Source organism: Pseudopodoces humilis, chromosome 1, assembly GCF_049639895.1.
Source record: "Pseudopodoces humilis isolate 2021_Gansu_Grassland_sample_001 chromosome 1, ASM4963989v1, whole genome shotgun sequence".
Taxonomy (NCBI): Eukaryota; Metazoa; Chordata; class Aves; order Passeriformes; family Paridae; genus Pseudopodoces; species Pseudopodoces humilis.
The window spans coordinates 88,261,399-88,285,473 of NC_142200.1; the positions used below are offsets into that span (position 1 = coordinate 88,261,399).

Genomic DNA, 24,075 nt, shown 5'->3' on the forward strand with positions numbered 1-24,075 from the left:
AAGGAGAGACAGGAAAGGGTATGATGAAAAAAGTACATGGAGCCATTTTTGCCGTGGGAACAAAGGTATGTTGGAATCATGTTTCCATTCAGTTTGCAGCTCTTTTTTCTCTGGCAATGCTGAACCAAAAATTGTCTCAGTCAGGAATATATTAAAACTCTGGCACACTGTTATTTGGAATAGCTTCCCTGTGGCTATGTTTCAAGACTTAGTGGGACTTCATTATAGATACCAGCTTAAGGAAGTTCTACTCTTCTCTTGGGTGGACGCAGCTGGGAAGTGGATCAGGAAAAACACTTGGCACCAGCATGGGGAACTCTAGCTCAAGGAGAGTGTCTTGCATGTGGATGAAAACACCATATAATTGTTAAGGGCAGGATTCTGTGGCTCCTTTGAAAAATACCAACTGTGCATGAAGAGGCAGACCCACCAAACAGATGAGGCCTCCAGGGATCCCAAGAGCACACCAAATATCAGTGAAGAATATTGTGTATTGTTTATATACATGCTCTGAGGTTACATTCATGCTATCACAACTGGGGTGCTTTTCAGCCTCTCTGTGTGCGCAGTAAAGTTGAGTGCTTGCTCCGGTTTCTTTAGTCAGCTGTTGAATATGCATCTAGTTTTTGCAGTTAATTTGATCTCTGCTTGGCACAATGTTTCGTCCAATCATTTAACACTTTGAAAATCAAATTGTTTTAATTCTTATTATCTCCATCTTATGCAGAAGGCATATTCTAGACCTGAAATTACTAATATGGACTCAGTGATGAAAAAAATATGATATATAGATGTATCAGATATCTCATATAAAGACTTAAGCCATCATGTAGTGATGGTGCAGTCTTTGATTAGTAATACTTACTATTTATGTGATGCCTCTTAAACCAGAGCTAGTGCAGAAAGGCTGCAGATCTGTTTTCATTTACCAGAAACCCTCATCTTGTATTATGTTTATGCAGAATAGAATGTGGCCAAAATCTCCAAACATGGACATGTAGAGCAAGCATCTTGTTTGCAAAGGTAGCAAGTGGTGAAGTTGGTTACTCAGCGCATTCGAAAGCCAATCTGCTGCTTTTAGGTAGCTGAGTGCGGATAGTGAGAGACTAGCTACAGACACTGCTTTGGCTTGACAGGCATGTGAGACTTCACAAAATGGATAAGGCATCAAATGTTCCCTGAGAACAGAGGGACGTTGTCTTATTTATTTTCAGAGGTGTTTTTGCAGTGTTTTTTCTTTCATCAGAAAGCTAGTTTAAGAAATCGCAAATGTTCACACATTTGTCCTAAATAAAATACACACATTTTCCTGACAGAAACAATTTCATCCTCAAAAATTCAATCTTGAATGAAAAAAGAGAGGAAACCAGAAGGAATAATAATGACAGAAACAAAAATAATAGTAATAGCATTCCATGCCAAACCCCCAAAGGTGCTTCCTCAGTTCGCTCTTTCTTCCAGTTGTTAAATATGCTTTCCTTAACTACTTATTTTTTCCCCTCCAACTGCCCATTATGTCCAAGGAAGCTGCTTTTCATTTTTTTAGGTCACAGCTGGTTATACCCCTAGCAAAGCAGAAGGGAAAAATTCTCAAGAGTTTGTAAAACTTTCCAAAGTGCTGTTTTAGTCAAGGAGCTGCTGCCACAGTGCTTTTGCTTGGATACACTAATGCATTCCTGTCAATTTCCAGTAAACACTGCTATTCCCTAGTCTGACAAACAACATGTGATGCAGGTATAAAAGTTTTAGCCCAAGACATGTGGCTTCTCTGGACCCTTCTTTGAGCAGAAATTCAAAATCCAGTGATTATGCTGGCAAAAGGTGCTTCTTGAGCCAAATTAGAGGAAGCTGGTCCAACCTTTGTCTGGTAGGGTTGGGACCCTTGCTCCAGTTCGTCCCCAATTTGTTAGCACGTGGATGGGACCCAGCAATCACAATGCGACACCCAAATGCCACCATCCCAACACCTTCCCCTCATGAGGGTACTCATGCCCTCTTCCTCTCCCTGCCTGCCTGGGTAATCACAGCAATTCATTTTAGGGGTATTTTATTCATATGCATAGAAGTAGTGAAGAAAACTTGGACTGACCCCATATCATACGGTTGAGGAACTCTCCGAAGTTGTAGAAGGAGACGATGACAGCAAGGCTACCGGCAAAAAAGGCTGCTAGCCCAGGGGGGCTGAACAAAGCAAAGAGAGGATATACCCACTCTCCCGTTACAGAATAAATCCACAGGACCCTAGGCAAGGAAGGAGAGAAATTACCTTTGGTTAGGACCATTCAGTTAGAAGAACCACTTCAAAATTTCCAACTCCTGAGGGGCTGAGTTATCAAAACAGGCTTGATACAGAGAAAATTAGCTTGGCTGTCAATACATCTCCTCGGCACTTGGGCTATTTGCTGTGAAGCACACTTGAGCCAGTGCTAAATTAGATGGCTTTCAGTGCAGGTTGAAATGCACACAATATTCTGCTGTCACCCTGGTGGCATTGGCTATTAACAGCAGTAAAAGCACAGTAAAATAGCAAAATGTTCAGGAACAGGGATGTGCACTTGGCTATGCTAAGTGAAGCTTATTCAAATAAGCTCTCACATATGTTTACTCTTTAGCTACAACAGCTTTTCAGCCCCTATCCAGATCCCTAGAGTCTGTGGAGACACAGAGCTGTTCCTCTCTGTCTCAATTTTTGTGCTGTTGACCACTGCTCTGAGGAGTGGAAAGAAGTTTTCAGAAGGTGAGAGGGCAAGGGCAATTCTCCAGCACCTTTTCTCTTGTAAGAGAAGGAAAGGAAGAGGAATGGTTGGGTGGGAAACAGATGTAGCTTCTTCACCCTTTTGTGACAGAACTGTTTGCAAAGCATGGTTTGGAAAAGAAGGAAAAGGAAGAGGATTAATATGCCTGCTTTATAGGGTTTCTTTTCTTCTAATTGTGCTCTCTCTTTCTGCCTTTTTTATTCTCTCAGAAAATATATTGTAGTGCCTGTCAGTTTGCTGGTAATATGTTCATTATTTGTGGCTTATAAGAGTGGTTGGTAGGGAATGCCTGGATTTAAGAATACAAAAGTGATCTTTATATATTAAGTATAGGAAAAAAAAACTTTTTTTGTGAATATTTTTTTGTGAATAAAATTATTTATATTTGTATTGATTATGTAAAGAATTTCAAAAATAGGGTAAGTCTTCATTGATTGTTATGAGGATGTGCCATTTTAACAAGGACAGTACTTACCTAAAACTTTTAAACTTTTGGGTCCAAATGGTCCTAAAAGGTTTAATTTTTTATTAAAAAGAAACCCCACATCTGAGGATTATGCCATACTTTCCACCACCAGTGCTAACATGGGAATGCAATTGCAATTTTTTCTGATGGCACCCAGCCTGCTACCTTACCCTGAACATCATGCCTCAAAGAGAAGTGACAAATGGGCTGCCACACTATCCTGAAACTGTGTTGTGACACTGAGGAATGGGCGAATGCTAAGGAGGAAAAAAAAGGCTGAAAAGATGCTTCTTTCTTTCTCTAGGAAAAGAAGGAAGGAGTGGGTTATAAAAAGATGGTTTTGTCTTGCCTGTAAATTAAGATTTACTATCCTCACCTATGGAATGGAGTGGAGAAATTGAGGGAATTGATAGTAGAGCTGCCTGGACTGAGCATGGAAATATTTAAATGTAGGGATTAATTTTCATGATTCAAGATTCTTTCATCTAACAAAACAGAGCTGTGAAACACCTAAGTAATTAAAAATTAAAAAAAAAAAAAAAAAAATAAAGCCGGCAGGGAAGGCTCCTGAGAAGCTGAGCAGAAACACTGAAGTCCAGGTGCAAAGTAGAGCCAGTGCAAATGTCTGCATGTGTTCTTCACTGCACAGGACTCCTCTTTTCATATTCCAACAGTAAAACAGGGAGTGACAACCACCTTTCTTTTATGTAGCGAGGAACTAGATTATCTTAATGCAATTTGGCCAGCTGGTGTGTCTCATATGAAGCACTCCAACCTGTATTTTCAAATCCAAACAAATGACTGTGCAGGGTGTTCAAAGCCACAGTGACACCCTGCTCAGAGGCAGGTGTCTGGTGTGAGGTTTGACTGGCTGCTCAGCTTCTCTGCTGCCTTGGAGGGACCAGACACTTCTCAGGCCATTGACACTGCAGCAATGGCAATGACAGTCCAGGGAGAGGCTTGGAGGAAGGGCTCTGTTGCTTGTGAAACATATGGTGCTCAAATAGGGCTATTAAATCACCAGGTTTTAGCACCAACAGTAAAATGTGTACATGTGTTGAGATTTCACTGCAAGGGCCAGAAAACTTTTCTGTTGGTTGAAAGACGTTGTCTGTGGTTTGCAGGGAACCACAGAGTGGAGGCAAAAAGAAAGGAGGCAGGGGGTTCCTTGCTGATTTGAGGGTGGTATTGACATCCTAATATCTTTTATCCAGTCATCAGGGCCCTGGCACCCAGGGGACAAGCACTCTAAGGGACCAGCTTCCACTCAGGACCCTAGCAACACAATGCAGCACCAACTCACAGAAGATACTGGAAGGGCTCAGATGTGTTGATGCTTGTGTTGATCTTTATCCTTTGGTCCTAATTCAGGTCCTAATATGAGCCATGTCTCTTGAGGGATGAAATTGCTCAGCTGATAGGCATTTCAGGGGAAAGCATGGCTCACATGCTAAGAGCAGTCTGGTGTCAAAGACAGTAAAACCCAAATGTTGTCATAAGACAAGCAAAACAAATCTGGTGTTAAGCAATTGGGTGAATCAGAACATGGAAAAGGAATTTAGGAAGCCATGGTCGTAATCCTATTAGGCTCTGGGCTGGATTAGAATAAATGGCTCCTAATTTGCTTCTATAATGTATCAGTGAAGTCCCTTGTTTCCACAGCCACTCTGGTGGGTTTCAAGTCACTCCAGTGTTTCATCTGAGCAGTTTATTGTCTGAAATTATTATTTCAGATTTTCACTTCCTGGGCTGAAGATGGTCTCTAGCTGAGAGTGAGAACTGGTAAGTAGGAATGGGAAGGATGGGTTTCCTCATAGTTCCAGTGACTTCTCAGAAGACTTTGCATGAAGACAAGTCGCTTTCTCGCTGACCTCTTGTTGTTATACAGGTGTTCTATATTCTCCACCCTAGAGCCTGGATGTTTCCTCAGCTCTGGAAAGTTCTATCATGGCATACCCTGAAATTACACAGCCCCCTTCCTGAGTTTGGTTTCAATATAAGGCATCCTCTGAGAGCTTTGAAGTGTTGGCAGCTGGGGTGGTCATGCCCCCATATCCCGTCACTGCAGCCAGGGTGCAATGAGCAAGCCCACTCCTGGGGTGCATGACACACACACAGCAGGTGGCTATGAGCTGTGGGAGGTGCAGATTAGATACAGTTTATTCTCTTGGGATCATTCTCCAACAGGTCGGGGGTCAAATGGTACATTGCTGGAAAAGTGGGCTGTGTCCACTGGTGGAGTGGGAGGTGGTGGTGGGGCAGATGCCTCCTCACTACCCACCAGTTTGCACCTGGCTCCGGGTATCATTTTCTGTCTCAGGTTTCTAAAACCCGCCACGTGTTCCTGCCAAACACTAAACTCCTCCCCTGCTCCCATGACCCCCAGACCTTTAGGGATTTTAGGTGGTTTTGCAGTGAGCAGGACAGAGAGTGGAAGCAAATTTGATGGTACCGGTGAAAGTAAAAACTCCAACCCAGAAGAAATTACTCAAATTATCCCTAAATTTATGGCAACTTAGTTACTTTCCTATAAGAGACCTTACAAGACCTTTATGTAAAGGTCTCAGGGTTTGAAGAAACCTGCCTTGCTTATGTTTGGAAATAATTTTCATGGGTCTCAGCTGAAGTTTAAATGATTTCTCCACAGAAAAGACTGCTGTCCTCCATGTGTCTGGGTGGGAACTCTAGATCTAAAATACAGCATTTGGCCTTATTTTAAAAAGTAGATTGCTTGACAAAAACAATACTTAAATTCTTACCAACTGATATACAGAAAAGCAACAAGTCCCAGTAGGATCAATCCCTTCTTCTTTGCTGGGTAACGATGTGGCAAGGCAAGGATTTCCAGGAGAGCAAATGGCAATACAGCCGTGTGCTGAGGGAAAAAGAGAGTGTGTCACTGACAGGTCACAGTGCCTCGCCTTCAGTCATTGCTGATCACAGAGTTCAGGCACCTGCTCAGAAGCAAAAAATTATTTAACAATACTGAGTATAATTGTACACAAATGTGCATACTTCATTTTTTACAATGAAGAAGTACCCCTAGAGTAATAAGCATAAAAATTTTCTTGTTAATATAATGTAAAAATAAGGTTTGCCTGTAGCATGGTCTATGTTTATAACAGGTGAGCTCTCCTTTTGCATTTTGTAATGCAATATTTTTTTTATAATTACTATTAGGGTACAAAAGATATTGAACTCTATCATTATGTGTGGTTGAGGATGTTAGAGGAGTGCTTCTTGAACTCACTAAGCAATTGCTGAATTGCCTTCATGTTCTCTTCTAGTCATTGTATTTTATATAGTGTCATTTATTACTTGTTCCAGTGCAATCCCAGTGTGTTGTGCTTCCCTGTGTAAATGGAAAAATGGAGCTGTAAACATACAAGGGACTTGAATTAGCTGTGATTGAAGGTGTGAAGGAACTTAAAACAAGCTTATCCCAGAGTCAGAAAGGATTAAAATTGATGGAGAAATGTGTCTTTTCTCTCTCTGTTTTGTTTTGTTGTTTTTTTGTTTTGGTTTGGTTTTTTTGTTTTGTTTCTTTTATTTTGCTTTTCTCGTTGAAGAGTTTGAATTGTAGCTTCAATTTCAAGGACTTTAATGGTAACTGTATGAGCATGGAGGATTTTCAGCTCTGGGCAGACAGTTTAGTGACACTGACTGTTTTGAGGGGAGGAGCTGCCTTCAAGAGGGATGTTCCTCACCATGGGAATGTTGAGAGCAAAGCAGAAAGCATTATGGGCTCAGATGTTAAATGGCCAATGCAGGGATTCATGGGATGCTAATTCCTTAGATTTTTGATTGATTTGTAACAATTTCAGAAAATAATTTTCCTGGGTGAAATTTCCCCACTGAAAATTTTGTATTCCCTGTGAAAGGAAACAATAAATTTGAATTGCAATACAGATGGCTTAAACAATGTTGGGGAGCAACAAAGCAAAACCAGTCAATGAAATGCATCAGGAGAAAACTATAGCAACAACTGTAGCTGATTAGGTACTTAAATTCCTGCTAATTAAGTAAATAGTTTCATGGGTAGATGGGGCAGGTATGGAAGGAGGGCAACAGAGAAAGATAGATAGATAGACTTTTAAATAGAAAAAAAGGTCAGACTAAGGATTTTTTTTCCTTTCTCCCTAAAGGCATAACCTGCTGGATGTATGGTATGAAGATTCCTCTTGTCCCAAGGAAATGGTTCTGTTTTTCAGAAACTGTGGTCAGTATCTCATATGGTAATATGCCATATATCTATGCTACAGGTTGTGAAAAATACATATTAAATTATTTAAATGTACAGTGAGCTATCAACAGCATACAGATATTTAGCTATTTGTTTAAGAGGTGGACATCCACTTTTGTCTGCTGCTTCCCAGTGACCACTCCCTGGAAGCTGAGTGTCCTCCCTCAGCCCTCCTGCCACAACCAGGAGCTGCTATTCATGCGTGGCTATCCTTCTATCAAAATAACTATTCCACCTCAGCTATCCTTTTTCAGAGAAAAGAGATAGAAAATATTTCTTTGATGTTCCAGTTCCCCTCAGTAATTGGCACTGGGATTTTCTCCTGTTCTGTTTCACAAAGATATTTTTCAGCTCTACAACCTGCTTGGTTGATTGCAGAGGTCTCGTATCAGTACAAGTGATTCTTGGATTAATTTAACCAGAAAAATATCTTCAGTGCACACAGTTTTCATACATAATCCCTGTAACTTCTTTTAGTCAGAAATCTATGTGTTAAGCTGCTTTCAAAAAGATTTGAAAGAGTTTATTTTCCATATTTGAACAACAGTTTGTCCTTGAACAAAACCCAAAATGCCCATGGCAAGGCAGCAATGATGGAAAACCTGCACCTTGTCCTCATTTTGAGGCTTTAGCCTAAGCCTTTGGCTGGCACGCTGATTTAGAGCACCTCATTTTGACAGGTATTTTGGACCATGCCCAGGAAAGAGCGGCACAAAGAGTCAGAAAGTATGAACAATGAGGCAGCCCAAAGGCATGCATAGAAATTGTGAGCGCATTGAATGTGTTGTTCCATCTAGAGAGGAAAGGAAAATGAGAAGTTTCAAAGGCTTAAGAGATTGATGCAGTGAGGAGTGTGATGGGCAAGTGTTCCATGTCCATCCTGTCCATGACCAGGGGTGAGTGGCTTAGTGTTCCACAAGAGAGATGTAGCTTCTTGCTGGGAAGCACATACGCTCCAGCAGCACACAGACAACATGTGGACAGCAGGATATGGTCACAGGGAGAGGCTGTGAAGGGCAGCCTGCTGCTCAAACACGCTGTGCATTGGCACTGCTGCTGAGCAGCAGGCTGCAAAAGATTGCTGGGAGATCTGCTTTTTAGTCTGTGCTGGTTTAGAAAAGGCTGATATGCTTTACCTACTCATTTTTGTCAGGCTCTTCCACTTAGAGAAAACACTCAGGGGCCTATAAATCAATAACAACTTGACAGTTACTGGCAAAACTGGAAAATTTGGCTGCTTTTGGGAATAGCCAGGACTTTAGTGGAAGGGGTAGGTTGAAATTTCTGCTCTTCCTGTTTCGATCAGCTTTCCACTGCTTGTAAGAGTGTTTCCATGTCCAAGGACAGCAAAAGCATTCAGGAGCAGGACTGTCTGCCTCTTGTTTTGCAAACAGTTTCTTAAAGGTCTTGGAGCTATCCTGATCTGGAAGAACAAATGCAAAAAAAAAAAAAAAAAACTAAAAAGAAAAAAATTTGTTGGGGCATAGGAAAGCTGCAAGCTGCTCTCTTCCCAAGTCCAGTGATGTCATTGGCCCATGATAGTGTGCTGTGTTTCCATTCAAATAATTGTATCTTTTAAAATATATTTTGCCATGCATATTAGCTAGATGGGTTTTTTTTGTAGAGTCATTTAAATTTGCTGCGAAAATGCCTTCTTGAGACAGAGTTCTGCAACAGTTCTGAGCTTTCTCAAGCACCCCCAGGATGATCTTTTAAAAATCTTATTATTTTTCCTTTGTGGATATAAAGGGTTTTTTTTTTTCATTTTTCCCCTCTGCCCCCCAATTCCCTTCTCATGTACACATACACCCCAGGCTCATAAACATGTGGGAAAATCTTCCCTTGCACTTTAGCTATCCCAGAGTCTATTTCTGCCAGGCCGAATTTGTGCATTAACAGTAAAATCACAGAGGAATTTCTATCGCATACCCAAGCAAGTTTATGACAGCAGATGAGTATTTGTAGAGCAGACACCAGGGGAATGTGTGGATGGCTGCAGGGCCCAGAGCCTGCCCTTTGCCTACGACACACTGTTGGCTTTCCACATGATTTCCCTCTCACAGCGCAGAGACGTTGACTTTGGCAACATCATTAGTGATAGACCATATATCATGGTTAATCAGATCTGCTGAGAGACTATAAAGGCTGCTCATACCCTTCTCAAAAAAAAAAAAATGTATTTTCTCATACGCATTATTTTTAAACATAGGTCTCTGGTGTATAGTCATTAAATATATTTTCAGTCCTACTCAACAGTGTTTCATATTCTTAAACTGATGTATGTCTGAGGAGCACAGTGTTTGTATGGGGCTAAATTAAAATATACAGTTTTGCCTCTTCCTTTAAAGAAAACTTAATGATTAAGCTCAGATTGACACAGATCAAAACATTGGCAAAACTTGCTGGAAACAGTGACTCATTTTTTATTTCAATTAACAGTTTCTCAGTTTCACATATAAACAGTGAAACTGTCAAAAATAATTATCACAGAGGGAGGGGAAAAAAACTACCCTATTTTACTCTAAGGTAAGGAAAACAGGCTAAAACAATAGCTGTGTGTGCTGATCAGGCTATCAATGAACCAAACTGAATCAGAGAGCTTTTCCTACTCTTGGCAGGGATCCTGTTGGTACTTATTTTTATGTTCTTTGAAATATTAATGTATTTATTTGTCTAACAACCTCTGTTTGTTGAAGAAAGCTTTCAGCTTTGCAAGAGCTGAATTTTTTTTTATTTCTTTCTATAGTGAAGAGACAAAAGTGATGGGACTTTCAAAATTATCAGAGATATTTAGTTAACTAATCACACTTTTTTAGCCTGAATTCTGCTTCCAAACATTCAATTTTAAAATCCTTTGTGTCTCTTTTTGGCAGTCATTATGATTTTCCAGTTGGTTTTAGTTTCTTTTCTTCTTTCCTGAAAAACTCAGATGAATCTGAACTTGTTATAAAATTTCCACAAATTTCTTTTTGTTGCTCATACAAACTCTGGCATATGAATACAGGGGGAAGAAAGTTTCTTAAACATATTCTGAACTTTATCTCAAATATTGGCACGTTAACCTATTTCCTGTAGACAAGAACATTTCCCTGCTTCCTTACTTTTTGTTTCCTACCCTGTGTTGTATGTTTCCCAGGATACATTTCAGGTTCATGAGTTTAAGCTGAGATAAACAGTCCTCTCTGAATATTATTTCCAGTGTTTGCTAAGACCGTATGGAATTTTTATGTTCCGTAATTTGTGTATTTATTTAATGCTATATCCTCATTTTGCCGTTGAGGATTCAAGTAAGAGTGAGTTTCCTGGGGCTGAGAAGATGGGGTTGGGTAGGGTTTGTGCTCAGCTGCAGGCTCTAGCCTAGGCTGAGCTTTGAGCCCATGAATAATCTCCCCAGAGCTGCTGAGGTCACTTGTGCTCCTGACGCGTGTGTGGCAGTTGACTCGGTGTGACCTTGTTTGACTCCGGAGCGAAGGAAATGATGCCTCGGTTGACCGGAGCTGTTTGTTTCTGATTCGTCTGCATTTACATACCCTCCATGTCTGCTTTCCATTAACGTGTGAGACTTTAGGGAGGGATCTTTTCACAAACAGTTATCACTGGCCAAACTAAACTCCACTGGGCACGGTTGGAGACCATCAACTGCTTTTGAAAAACTGCCTGTGTTTCTCCTTTCAGACCAATTCCCTGCAGAGCTTGTGTGCTGACAACCAGTTGTGGCCAATACTCATGCTTCTCTCTTCCCCATCACTACGTTACTGCAAAGAAAAAGGAAAAACCCACTTTGGTGTTGCCTTATGAGGCTCGTAAGCCAGTTCATTGGTTGTCTCTTGAGGTGTTTACTCAGATATTCTTTGTTGGGAAACGTCCTCTTGTCTGTGGAAATTTCTTTCAGTTGGATGCTTTCACGAACAATTACAGTCTGTGTTATCTGAGCATAATAAAATTAAACAGCTTCCTGTCACCATAACCTCTGTTTAGTTTTATACTCATAATTTTCCAAATCATTGTATGGTTTCTCCTTTCTTGGCCTAAGTTTGGAACTATTTCCCTCTTTTGATTTATTTTGCTATTATTTTGCCTGTGTTCAAAGGCCTCCTTCAAAATTTTCTTTTGTAATCTCTCCCTATACATTTTTCATCTTCTCTTAACCTCTCTGTTTTTCAGGGTGGAAAGGGCTTATGCATTATTGTTCCTTTTATTTCTTTAAGTAGTACCTTGCCATTTTTAGTTGAAGAAATAATTCTCTCCTAGGCTTGCTGCATGTCTTTTGTGTTTCCAGCCATCAGAGCGTTTTCAGGGAACCACAGATTTATTTTGTGGATAGAGCAGGAGGCACAGGGAGTCCTGTTACTGAGCAGGTGTGTAGGAGATTAGCAAGGAAGCTATTGCTCAATTTAATTTCAGCAGCACTCCTCTCTGAACCATCAGCTACTATCTGTTTTTGCCCTTTCCAGATCCATTCACGCTCACCCGTAAAGAAACATTAATATTTTTTTCTCAGACGTGTAGGTAGTTTGGGAGCGTTATCATGAAAAATGGGTGAAACATTAGCCCAATTGTATGCTCAAAGGTAAAAGAGCTTCAGAGATAAAGTTTCTTGCCTGCACACATGCATATTTGGGAATAAGGCCCTGGCTGAATATCCTATTGCTTACTAGCAAATGTTTTGTCTCAATGTCAATGCCAGAATTTTAATTGCCTTTCTCTCTGACATTAGATATGTAGTCTAAGAAAGTGATGTTGCATTGCAGCTGGAGGCTGACATGAGACTGAAGTGACACATCCTTTGCTGTGGAATATTTTTCTCCAGCTGTTTCTTTGTGGGGAGGGTTACAGAGACTGCACCTGTGCATGCTGGGGTAGCAGCAGCCCGGGAGGATTCCCTGCCATAACATTTGTCTGTGAAACACATACTTTCTCCCTGAGGAAATGGGCTTATGTCAACAAAAATGGAAACTTCAAAAAAAATCTGCATAGTGCTGGGAAAAGCTAAGCATCTTTGCTCTTAAAAGTGTGGGGTGATTAATATTGTGTGCCATATTCCTCACACACACATTCTTCTTCTTTTGCCAAAAGCTGAATGTAATTGGCAGCCTGTGAATGTCCATAGTTGCCAGACAGCTTAAAATTGAGATACTGTGAAATGCAAACAAATGGAAATGTTTCTCCCTTGTGTAGAAATGTAAGAATTATTAAGCATTAAATAACACTTGAAAAGCGAATCATTTAAGATGGTCAGAGATGAACCTGAGGTTGTTCTCATGTACACACCTGGAGTAGGAGTTGAGTTTGAGTGGCCTGGACAAGAGGGTTCTGCCCTACAAACTGAATTTGTGCCCCCTCTTTTGGTTAGTGATGCAGCAGCTTCCTAAAATAGCTGTGGTAAGACGTAATCTTTCACATAGATACCCTCACATGAGAGTAACTTATATTCACATAACTTACATTTTTTCCAGATGGAAGTAAATCACACTGATCTGAAATACCATTTCTGTTGATGTAGATGTGTCCACACAGGGAAAGGTGAGTTTTAGCTATGTAGGCAGAACACAAGCAGCTTCTATATGCCAAGAAGCTCCAAGATGAGAGGGGACATGGTAAATCCTGCTGGTACTCCTACAGTGGGGCATTGGTGTCCTGCTTCAGTGAAGGAAAATTACTTGTATGTACCTTGCTTGTTCTCTCACTCTCTTGCATTTTCTCTTTTTATTTTCAGGTACAGCTCAGCCACAACGGGGCAAAGCGCACCGGAGCTTCAGAAGTTCAGGCAGTAGGGGATCTGTTGTCATCTTTGCCAAAAGTCTGCCAGGTAAGAGATGTTTTTTCTGAGCCTCCATTTACCTTCCTTCCTTGTTTATTTTCAGCTCTTTAGCTTACAAAATCTTCTGAACATACACAATTCATAACCATGTGTCAACAGAGTGCCCGTGGAGCTAAAATGCTGGTTTTTGTAAAGGTGAAAGGGTAACACAGCTACAGGGTAAATTAGAAAAAGAGGTGGCCAAACTCAACTTAGCTGCAGTCTGAAAATAAAGAAAATAATCTTTTGAGAAGAGCTGTGCCTACAGACTGAAAATACAAATCTTCTTTTACAAAAACACAATTGTACCATTACCATTTTTGTGAGCACATCTGCTCTACATTTATATGTATCTTTTGTTATAGATCAAAACATTTTTGAGTTGCCTTTTCTGACCTACCAATGGCACACTTTATTTAGCATTCAATTCTGTCAGACCCTTCAAGGTGTAGTGTTCCCCAATACTGCCATTAAGTTGAATAATACATGCATATGGTTTAATCCAAGCTGTCTCCAGCAGTTAGTCTCCTTCTGGAGAATATCCAGACATAGCTTGAAAAGAGATGACTAGGAAAGAAATAAACAAATTCACTTGACAAATTGGTCAGCATATCTTTTATGTCAGCCATCTTCCACTTCAAAAATCTTGTTCAAATAAAATAATTGTGCTTGAGACATAAGTAGAGCGGACTTTTTTCATCCCCAAAGGTCAAGGTTTTGTATATAGATGGTAAAACATAATTATCCCAGGCAAACAAAAGTGAAAACTGAGGCCCAGCCTTTGGGTTAAACTCAGTAGGAAAGCAAAGAGAGAAACCTAGACAGTCTGGAATATTTGGTCTCCTTCAAATATAAGCAAAATTCCTTTCTACATTAACCATCCTGTCTGCAAAACAAAATGTTTCTGCTCAGAGTGCAAAAATATGGCTAAACTGTAGTGCTCTCTCTGCAGCTCTGGGCTGCCAAGTGGGCAACAACAATTCTTTCCCACCGTAAAAGCAGGCCATGTGAGGAGAAAGACAGTTGTTCATTTCTGCAAGGAAGGTGCTGCAGCATCACCACAAAGCCAAGGAGCTCAGTGTTCCTGAAGTGGTTTTGCATGGTTATTTTTTTAGGTTCACTCTCCAGTTGCATAACAACATATGTTTTCCATATTTACAACATTAAAATAGACCGAGATTTAAAAAAAAGAACTCCTACTGCAAATGATATGGCACTGATGGTTACTACTGATACACCCATGTCTTTCTCCTCCGAAGCCAGCTACATGCTGCCTCAATCTGTCATGAAATGCCTGTAATCTCAGAGCCATCATGCAATAGCAATATGCAAAGAAATGAACCCAAAGAAAAAGTGTCTGCTTGGCAATCAGAACTTGGAGATTGTCCCTTAAAGTGTTGGTATGTCTCTGGGTCTCCCTAGTGTTTCCAGCAGATATTTTGTGTTGGAAGAAAGAAATGTCTCAGCTAAGCCTGAAGGCACTTTTGGAAGGTGCTCTAAAACACAAGGATTGTCGATAGCAGGGATCAATCTATGCTGGTGGCAGATGTTTTATGCCTGATAGTGACTGGAAGGAAGATTTCCTACCAAGGAACTGTCAAGCACAAGATGTCTGCAGTGTATTAAGAGCTTTAGAAATAAAATACCAGGTTGTGATAGAGGTTTGCTTTATGTGAAGTTTCTCTCTCATCAAAATAATTTTCAGGAAGAGCTGTTTTTCCTTTTTTAACACCTGTTTTTGACATTTCTGTTACAGAAAAGCTTTTTGTTGTAGTCAAAATAACTCTGTTATGAAACGTAGATGTAGGTAGGGTAAGAAGAAGTTATAACTGATATGTTTGAGGGGTTCCTGCAAAGAGTTCTTGCACATAAAAGAAAAATGTATGCCCTAACAGCTCTCAACCTTCCCATGTCATAAACAAATGTGGAAATGGAAATGGCAAATTCTCAGCTGTGAGCCAGGATTAAAACAAGCAGCAAAGCCTATCTTCTCTGAGCTTCACTTTGTGCTACCCCCCTCCCCCCTTGCCCAGCACCTCCACCACTGTGAGGCTTTTTTAAACCAGTTCCCCATACTAAATCCTGAACCTGAAACCAGCTTGATGCTGAGGACATGAAGAATCATTCCTTTTGGTGGATGATGGTTTTCAGAAAGAGCAGTCCCCTTTTGTACCTGTGAAGAGGTTTGGACAGCCACAGAAAGGTCCTGGTGGAAATGAACTGGTGGACAGAGAGCAGGTGACGAGGTTAAAAGTGCACGATGGCTGTGGTTCACCACTCGGGTATCAGCAATGCGGACATGCCTCTGTGTGTTTGGATTCCAGGCACATGACTCTGAATGCACCTGTCTAAATCAAGGGGCTGCTCAAACCTTGAGCTGTCCTCAGCCAGACACCCCAAACCCTCCCAGATTTACCTTCAACACTCACTGGGGACTGCTGCAGTGGATGGCAAGGCACTGTTCTTAAGAAATGAGGTCTGGAGAGAAATGAGTCTTCTATAAAATTATTTCATACTTTTTGGCTTCTCTCATTCAGCCTAGCGCTGAGCCTCTCCCTTCTCTCCCATTTCCCATTCACCCCACGAGGCCTCCCTGACCTTGCAATCCACCCACAGTTTCCATGTTACTGTCAGCCTCCTTTCACTTGACTGATGAGAAATATGTGATTATTCAACACATCATAAAAACAGCCAGAACAAATGAAGGAGAAATCTGGAAAGTATTTATAGAAAATCTGTAAACAATCATTGCAATCCAGCTATTCAAAACTGTGCACACATTAGTTTATTAGCTGTAGAGCTGTCAGAGTCTCTTTTGTTATTTCACCTTTTTTTGAAAATTAAGAGCTGCTTTGTTACACTCATAGCCATTTTGTATTTCAGAGATTTGTTAGCAGACACAACTCCTTTTTTGAACCACAATAAGTGAGATTTTCTTTCCTTGTGACTACACATCATTTCATTGACTTCAGAGGTTTGACAAGCACCGATTCACTGGCACTCCTTGTGTGCTAAAAGGCTTCTTGAGGCAGCTTCAAGCACAGGCATCTGATTGCTGTGTACAGCTCAATATCAGATTCTGATAAGCAGAAAGGAGGAGGTGAGAAGGGAAGAGCTGTGAAGCTCTTTCGGAAAACAGCACAATGCAATGGTGAAGCACACGTTGCAAAGTCTCCCTTTTCTCTGCAAGAGGCTGAGGTGTTTCTTACTCACCATAGCGTGATTTAACCAGAGCGGGATGACTCCATCAAGACTTTTGGGGTAAACCAGCTCTCGGTTGTAGGTATACAATGTCCAAAAGGATACACACACAAACTGGAACCAAAATGCAAAATGAAAGAAATTTAAAAATAGAAGACAAACAGAACTGGTAGGATTTGGTTAGTGCTTTCATTTCTAAGAAGGCAAAACGTCTCCATGTTTTTTTACATGAAAAATGATGACATTGCCAGATAAACCCATGTTATCTCACATTTACTCAGAGATGCAGTGTTCTGTGTTGATACTGAGAGAAAAAAACCCTGCTTTATAAACTGCCAACACTGAAATTTTCTGTGGAATCTGAGATTAGCTGCTGCTGCTTTTTTTTTTCCCCCTTCCCTTTGCAGATGGGATCTTTTGATGGTCAAGTAGTTCTCCTCAAGGGACTGTCTGTCAAGCCTTTGTTTTGCTCAGTAACAAAGTAAAAACAGATCTTGATAAGGCAGTTCACATAGAGTTACCCTTTACCTTCACAGTTCATAAGCCTAATTCCTAAACTGCAGGTGAAAGCTGCACACTGTGAGCACCCATTTTTTTTCCCAATAGTAAAACTAGTGGGACAACTTAACTGGAGGAAATGATCCCTGGTTTCAGTTATTGATACCTGGAAGATGATTTGCAATTTTTGACCTGTCTTTGTATTTGGGAACACTTTATGCTTGGGGTTAGAAGTCAGGGGTGTGAGATGCTGGAAGAGTGAGACTATGCCACAGTCCTGTGGGCATGGTGCGGATGCCCGGTGGGATATGAAAGCAGCACAGTGAACACTGCTGTGCAGGGAAGATAATTATCCAGTCTCTCTGACTCCATCCCTGGCAGGGCTTTTCATGGAGCCAGCTAGCTGAGCTGCTTGTAGACCATGTTTAAATAGTGCCTCTGAGATTCAGCTGGTGAGGTGGCTGCAGGCATCACTCTCACACAGTGTACCTACATGTATAAATAACCCATCAGTTCCTGTCCAACCCACGGCATCTTGATAAACAGCATTGTCTGTGAGGGAGTAGGTGATCCATGATGAATCTGACGTAGGCTGTGACTATAATTATTTTTCCGTGAATCTGTTTCTCTCCAGTGCTTATTTAAAGCTACTCTGGCATCAGAGAAGGAGATGTGAGGTTTTGCTGTCTCTAAGGTAGCCTCTCATGTCCTCCTGACCTGTGCTGCCCTTTAGAGAAAAGCCCTAAGTTGATAAGTCCACAGCTATTTGGACCATGAGATTAACAGAGGGGTTACACCTCATTCACCCTTTGGGGTCAATCTGTGTCCACTTGAGGACAGCAACCCTAATGTTTGTGCAAGAGGCTTTGCTTTCAACCACAACAGGCTCAGCCTTGTTTCCTCTTCTAAATGGTCCAAATCCATTCCAAATTCAAAGGTATAAGAAAGCCCTTGGTTCTTATCTATTTCAACACATACTTTTGGTACTATACACTTCTAATCATTTATGCAAACATTATTTTCACATCCAGAGACAAAGGGTACTTACCATGGACACTGGGAAAGCCAGGACACTGAAAAGAAGGTCTCTGCTGGAAATTACGCACTTAGCACATCGCAGTTTCTTAATTAGTCTCAACACATCAGCCAGGAAGGACACCCCATAGAAGACAGCCTGCAAAACCTAAAGTAATTACACCTAATGAGGGAAACTCATCCAGCTTTCATTAGCATGTTCCTCAATGAAATCTGTTCTTGCTCTTCAGGGAGCTGTTTTGTTTGTGAGCTGCAAGCCTGTGTGAGGGATATAGCTGTTGGCTAAATCTCTTCTACTAACCCAAAGTGATTAAATAAAGTTGGTCAGGAGACAGTATCCCAGTTAACAGACTAAACAGAGATGTGTGATGCAATTGAGATGGGTGAAGTGAAGGGACATGTACAAAGCCAGCTTGGTCACACTTCCTATGTTAATGGTTGACCATTGGATGTATCTCAGCAGGAAAGAACAAATTATGCCAGTATTTTTCCTGTAAAGCAATTGCTAGATAGCTTTTCCACTATTTAGCCAACACAGATTCTTCTTTCTAGGGACTCCCAGTGCAGTTGATCTTAGTGCCAAGTAGCTCAAAATGATCTAAGGTGAGAATTAGGTGCAGAAGTTACAGAAACAGAATCTCTTTTGCTGAACTCAAAGGGATTTGGAAAAGGATTTCAAGTGCTTAGAAGCAAAGATCCAGACATCACCAACTAAAAATGAAGTTTTACTTAAGTTTGAATGAAACAATTTATAACTAATGAATTTTAGGGTTAGGAGGTTGTGTTTTGGTTTGAAGTCTTTTTCCTTTTTTCTTTAAATCATGTACAGGTAGTGAGGGTGGGATTTTTTGGGGAGGGCACTAGGAGGGTTTGGTAAAGAGCAAGATATGTGCACAGTTACAAAACAGTTCTCCAAATTATGTGTAAAATTGTCATATTACTGTGGTTTAAACCAATATTGCTTTTCTAATTGCTTCATTTTCTCTAACACTACACAGCAGATCAAGATGAACCAGATTTCTCAGACACACAAAGGCAGAATAGAACCTTGCAATAAAATACTTCTCCCACTGTCCTGCATTTTGCACCAAGTCAGTTCAGTTCACTTAACTCCTGGGGTGACCTCTTCTTTTTAAGGCTAGGTTGTCCCAGAGCGATGCAATATGGGAAATGCAACCTACTGCAAACACTGGATCAGCTGGTGATGCTTAAATGGAAAGAGGGCTACAGCTTTCAGGATGAGATCTCTTTTGCCATGATCTTACTCTGAATCATATATTTACTTAGAGCAAAGTCTCTGAAATTGTGGCTGGTTACTTCATCAGTTTGCGAAGAAGCTGAGAAGGGTGGTGCTTGGGAGAGGACAGGATTAGTGCAATGTTTTTCCACCAGAAATTCCTTTATTATCAAAATATATGAGGGGAGGAGGAGACTATGATTTCACCATGCCTGTTGTCAAACAAAGCTTCTGCAAGCTTTAGTTTCCAGAGACTGAGTCTTCCTGGGCAACAAAACGACCATAGTTTGTAGTTGTGTGAACTGTCCCAAAATATTTTGTTTCTTCCCAGCACAGGGAAAAGAGAGTCTTCCTTCCCTATCCTTTCCACAGCCCAGAGAGCTACAACAGTAAGTGCCACTGTTGGATTGGCCCTCTCCCTGTGCAGACCCACAGCAGTGGAGATAGGGAGGTGCTGACACAGGCTGGGTAACCAGCCCAGGGTCACCCAGGATGAAGTATCAGGGGTTGTGCATCACCCAGTTCAGCTGCAAAGCCCCATGTTTCCTATCAAGGCCTAGGGTGAACAGACATATCTTTACAAAAAAAACAAAATAACAAAACAAAAAACCCAAGCCGGTTCATCAGAACCCACATAGATTTTTGTTCAATTCTGAGGCACCTAAAGCAGCTGTTTTAAGTGTGATTTTCCCCTCCCCTTATCACAATTAGCAGGTACTATTTCAGCCAGTAGGGATTCAGCCCTTTAGGTCATGGGTCTGGTTCAGTAAAGTCCATGCTGCCGTGCAGGGTGCTTAGACACAAACACATGTTCAGCCCAAATGTCTGTCCCAGTCCTTGGCCTCACCAGGACACCAATAGCAAGTCCTTGAAGAGCTAAGAAAAGCCTGGTAATAAACAGAAGCTCTTGTTACACCCTGTAGAGTCAGCAGTAACTTTCTGTAGAAGGCATGAAAAATGAACATGAGGGTGGTGACAGTCCAGTGACACATGGTGACTAATTGCCAATAAAGCAATTAGGGAGAAGCCTGGTTCCCAGAGGATGGGGCTATTATTATCTTGTTCATGGTCAGCCTTACATTAATCACGGGACAGGGATAGGCTGCTTCTTTCCCCGCTTCAAAATTAACTAAAATAAACATTACTGAAAAGAAACAGTCCCAAAACAGCCACATTCTCAGCCTGGTAAATATTCTGTTATACACATGGGAGGACAATGTTATCTTGTGTATGGAAAATTCTTATCTGAATGTGTAACCTGACCCATTTCTCTGGCTAAAGATGGAGAAGAATAACCCCTGAAGAAGTTTGAATTCAGCCTCAGGAACTTGGATTTGTGCTGCTGTAGCTCTACCCTTGCTCATCATCATAGCTTCAAAGGTGTTTCAGACACTTTAGTGATCACCCTGTATTTCCAAGAGCAGTGGAAGGTTATACAAGTAGTTTTCAAACCAGAAAACTGAACTTGGCTAGGATCATCCCATGTACTGTGCAGTCTGGCATTGTACACCCCCAGTAGATTAAAATCCAAGCTCCAAACCCACTGGGGTTGTTGTTGTAAGAAAGGTGCATCCAAATCTTGTAGCCCTTCACTAAAGGGAAAATGTTGACATTAAAAAAAAAAAAAGTGAAAACATCAAATTATTCCAGATGTCCTGTGAATTTCCCAAGCAACAGTGTTGGCACTCAAAAATCCATTGCAGGCGCTCATGGAATATAAATCCACTGGCTGTAAATAGACAGGATTCCCTAAAGTGTTCCCACACGAACAGAAGGAAGACTGGAAGCATTCAGAAAGCTAATGATTAACCCAAAGAGGAGAATATGGATATGATTATCCCTGCTGGAGAGAGGCTGCTTTCCCCTCTAGACCCTGCAGAGTTCCATGGTGCTGGGTGCTGTAGAAACATTTAATTTGGCCAGATCAATTTTCCAAACTGAGACTCACAGTGACAAAGCTCAATTTTTATCTGGTGCAGTGATCAGAAGGGTGTTTCTGTTTAAGTAACCTGACATGATTTACTTTTGTGTATAAGATCTTGCCATATGTGTATATTGAAATCTCCAGCTAGTACAAATAAATCAGGCTCATAGCTCTGCCCTTTAGGGAGGGATAAATCCAATATTCTGAGCAAGTTATTAGACATAAAAGTCAACATTTGGTGTAGACACACACCCATTCACATGATAGTGTCCTGGAAAATATCTTTACTAAATACTATTTGGGCCTATTCTGAAACAAGTATAAAGCAGCTTTCAGGACAATTGAAAGGTATTTCCGTTATGAAAGACAAAAGCGTAAGGAATAAATTGGGGCAGGAACTCAATTAATAGTTTTTAAAGGTGCAGTGTGCTCATTATGCAGTGATTTACTAATGGATTTACAGCAGTGAGCAGATTTTTATGAGCTCAGATATTTCAGGCAATGAATGATTCCGCTTGCACTGTTTTGTGTCACAGATGAATGAAATGAATACAAAACTGTTTTTATCTCTCATTTCTGCTTCTTCAATAATGGGTCAATGAACCTCTTTGATACAAAGCCCACTCATCCTTTCTTTTTCCCCTACAAAAATATTTCCTTTCTGAATCTTGATTGCTGTGATCATTAAGAAGATGAATCTGAAGCAATGTCAGAGCTGTAGCTCTCTTGGGAGAGCCATGTGACTAGCAAGGAATTGAATGAGGTGCTAAAAGAGGGTCATATCTAGAAGGAATGCTTCCAGCATCTCTCCAGCAAAACTGGGAGACAAGCAGCATTTCCATCCCCAGGAAATGTTACTTTTTCCAGTATTTCTATTTCAGATCACAGTGAGGCAGCCAGAGCAGCTTTCCACAGAAAGAAATTTTTAAATGCTATTCCAAAGAGATAAGAGAAATTTTGGAGGGAAAATTTCCAAGTGATTCAGAGAGCCAGTGCCAGAAGCCAGGCAATCCCAGTCTGGCAGAACACAGGCAGAAGAGCTGGACAAAGGCTGTCTCTGTGTTCCTGGCTCTGGGGAGGCCTCCAAGGCACTGCCCAGGCCTGCCCAGCACAGCAGATCCACTGAACCAGAAGAGCCCAGTGTGCAGCTTTTGCCCGCTCTTCTTCCCCATGACCATACCTCCCGACATCTCAAGGTGTTTTCTGAGACTGTGTCCAGACTGACAGAAATTGAATGTGTTGGATGTGCACCCGATGGACAAGTGTGGTTGACAGGCATCTCTTGGTCCTTGATGTTCCTCAGCAACAATAGGAAGTGGCTTAATGCTAGACCGTGGCATGAGTTTTTAGGTCCAGTGGAGCCCCACAGGGAGCGCCACAGCATGTGGGACATGTTGTTTTTTCACGCTCTTCCTCTCTTATACAGCAGTTCAAGAACATTTCACCACCTTTTTGCTGCTTTACCAAAAAATGCTACCCAGTTCAGCAGGAGAAAGGGGGGTGCCAGCATTTCTTTCCCTAATCCCTCTTCATTTTTTGGCAGTCCTTGAAAGAAGTAAATCTCTGAAGAGGAAGGACTACCATCCATGAAGGAGTAATTTTGCGCACCCTGTCCCACTGCCACATTTTCTGCATGACAGATAGGCAATATCTTCAGCCCAAACCATTTCCCTGTTGGCTGGCAGCTCCATTTTAGCATTGGGATCAGATCAATGAGTGGTTAAAAGTTGGGAGTCAAATGACTGGGGAAGTGGAGCAAGAGCCCTCACTCATGGAGATTTAATAAGACATGAGCTGTTCAGCAGATCTGTAAATGAGCTGGCAAATGAAGCAAATACTGCGGTGGTACATTTTGTGAATCTGATGAGGTTTTTCTTTCCCTGTCAAAGCGACCCAACTGTAAAACTGCCAAAGAATCTCAGGGTACTGAGTGCCTGAGTGATCAAATACTAGGCAAAAAAAAAAAAAAATCAGTGTTGATAAGTGCAATGTAAAGCATTTCAGAAAAAAATTAAAAAGCAGCTTCAATTATATATTTTTCAGCAGTGGGTTCTATATTAGTTATCACCATCCACTTATGTTGGACTCAGTGTGGATAGTTCTCTCAACTTGCTGTCTCCTTACCTACCAGTGGTCAAAAAAGACAAATGGAGACTTAAGAGCAGTCAAGAAGAACTAAACTACAAACAATGAAATGCTTAGGCTGCTGTATAAACCCATATATGCTCACGACTTGACCACTGCGGCCTGCCTCACCTATCCCCTCCTGAAACTCGAAAAACTGCTGCAAAGAGTGACATAGACACTTTAATGAAAGAAACAACCCTTTGTGAACGGAAATGAAAAAAGCTTGGACTTCCAGCTTGCAGAAAAGAGTAACTGAGAGGATAATCCAATGCCACTCTAATGAGTGGCAAAGAAAATGTGAACAGGGATAGATGATTAGATTACAACACAGAAAGAATGAGGCATGCTGTTCAGTTGTCAAGGAAGTAGGTTTACACCAACAAAATGAACTGCTCTTTCACACAAGGCACACTTCCCTCATGGCACAGAGGATAGGGAAAGTACCAAAGTATGAACAGGCATGTTTTTCCTTTAGACAGATGAAAGGAAGGCTTTGAATGGTTATTAGCTACCTTAGCCTGGATTTATTTTTTGGCTGGGTTACTCAGGATGCTAATGGGACAGTAAAGTTATGCTTGTACATGCTCTTGCCTTGTGGATCCTTTCCCTGCTGGTCACTAAGGAAAGCTGGATAATTTCAGTGATAACTTCATCCCAAAATACTGGGAGATTGGTTACTTGCTTTGTCCTTTTGATCTCATGCTTTAGAGCTGTCTGGTAAATCTTATTATAATGGTGCCAGCGGATGGGGGTGGAGATGCTGTTTTGCCTGAAAATACGAGTGGTAT

At 41.2% G+C, this 24,075-nt stretch overlaps 1 protein-coding gene and 1 long non-coding RNA gene across 3 annotated transcripts in view; one reads left to right on the forward strand and one right to left on the reverse strand.

Moving 5' to 3' along the window:
- LOC148185161 (uncharacterized) lies at positions 1–22,813 on the forward strand. Its single transcript, XR_015773209.1, has 4 exons — positions 1–65; positions 7,368–7,441; positions 13,182–13,274; positions 22,704–22,813. It is a non-coding gene; the product is annotated as an uncharacterized LOC148185161 (long non-coding RNA).
- Positions 1–24,075, reverse strand: part of ADTRP (androgen dependent TFPI regulating protein) — a 30,351-nt gene that overhangs the window by 4,709 nt on the left and 1,567 nt on the right. The window contains exons 2-5 of one of the 2 annotated variants that reach the window (XM_005525290.3): positions 18,013–18,147; positions 16,479–16,580; positions 5,982–6,097; positions 2,090–2,241 (exon numbers count right to left, since the gene is read on the reverse strand). In XM_005525290.3, coding sequence (XP_005525347.2) covers positions 2,090–2,241; positions 5,982–6,097; positions 16,479–16,580; positions 18,013–18,147 — 505 coding nt within the window. The remainder of the gene's footprint in view (positions 1–2,089; positions 2,242–5,981; positions 6,098–16,478; positions 16,581–18,012; positions 18,148–24,075) is intronic. The other variant, XM_014254508.2, reaches the window with a different exon arrangement.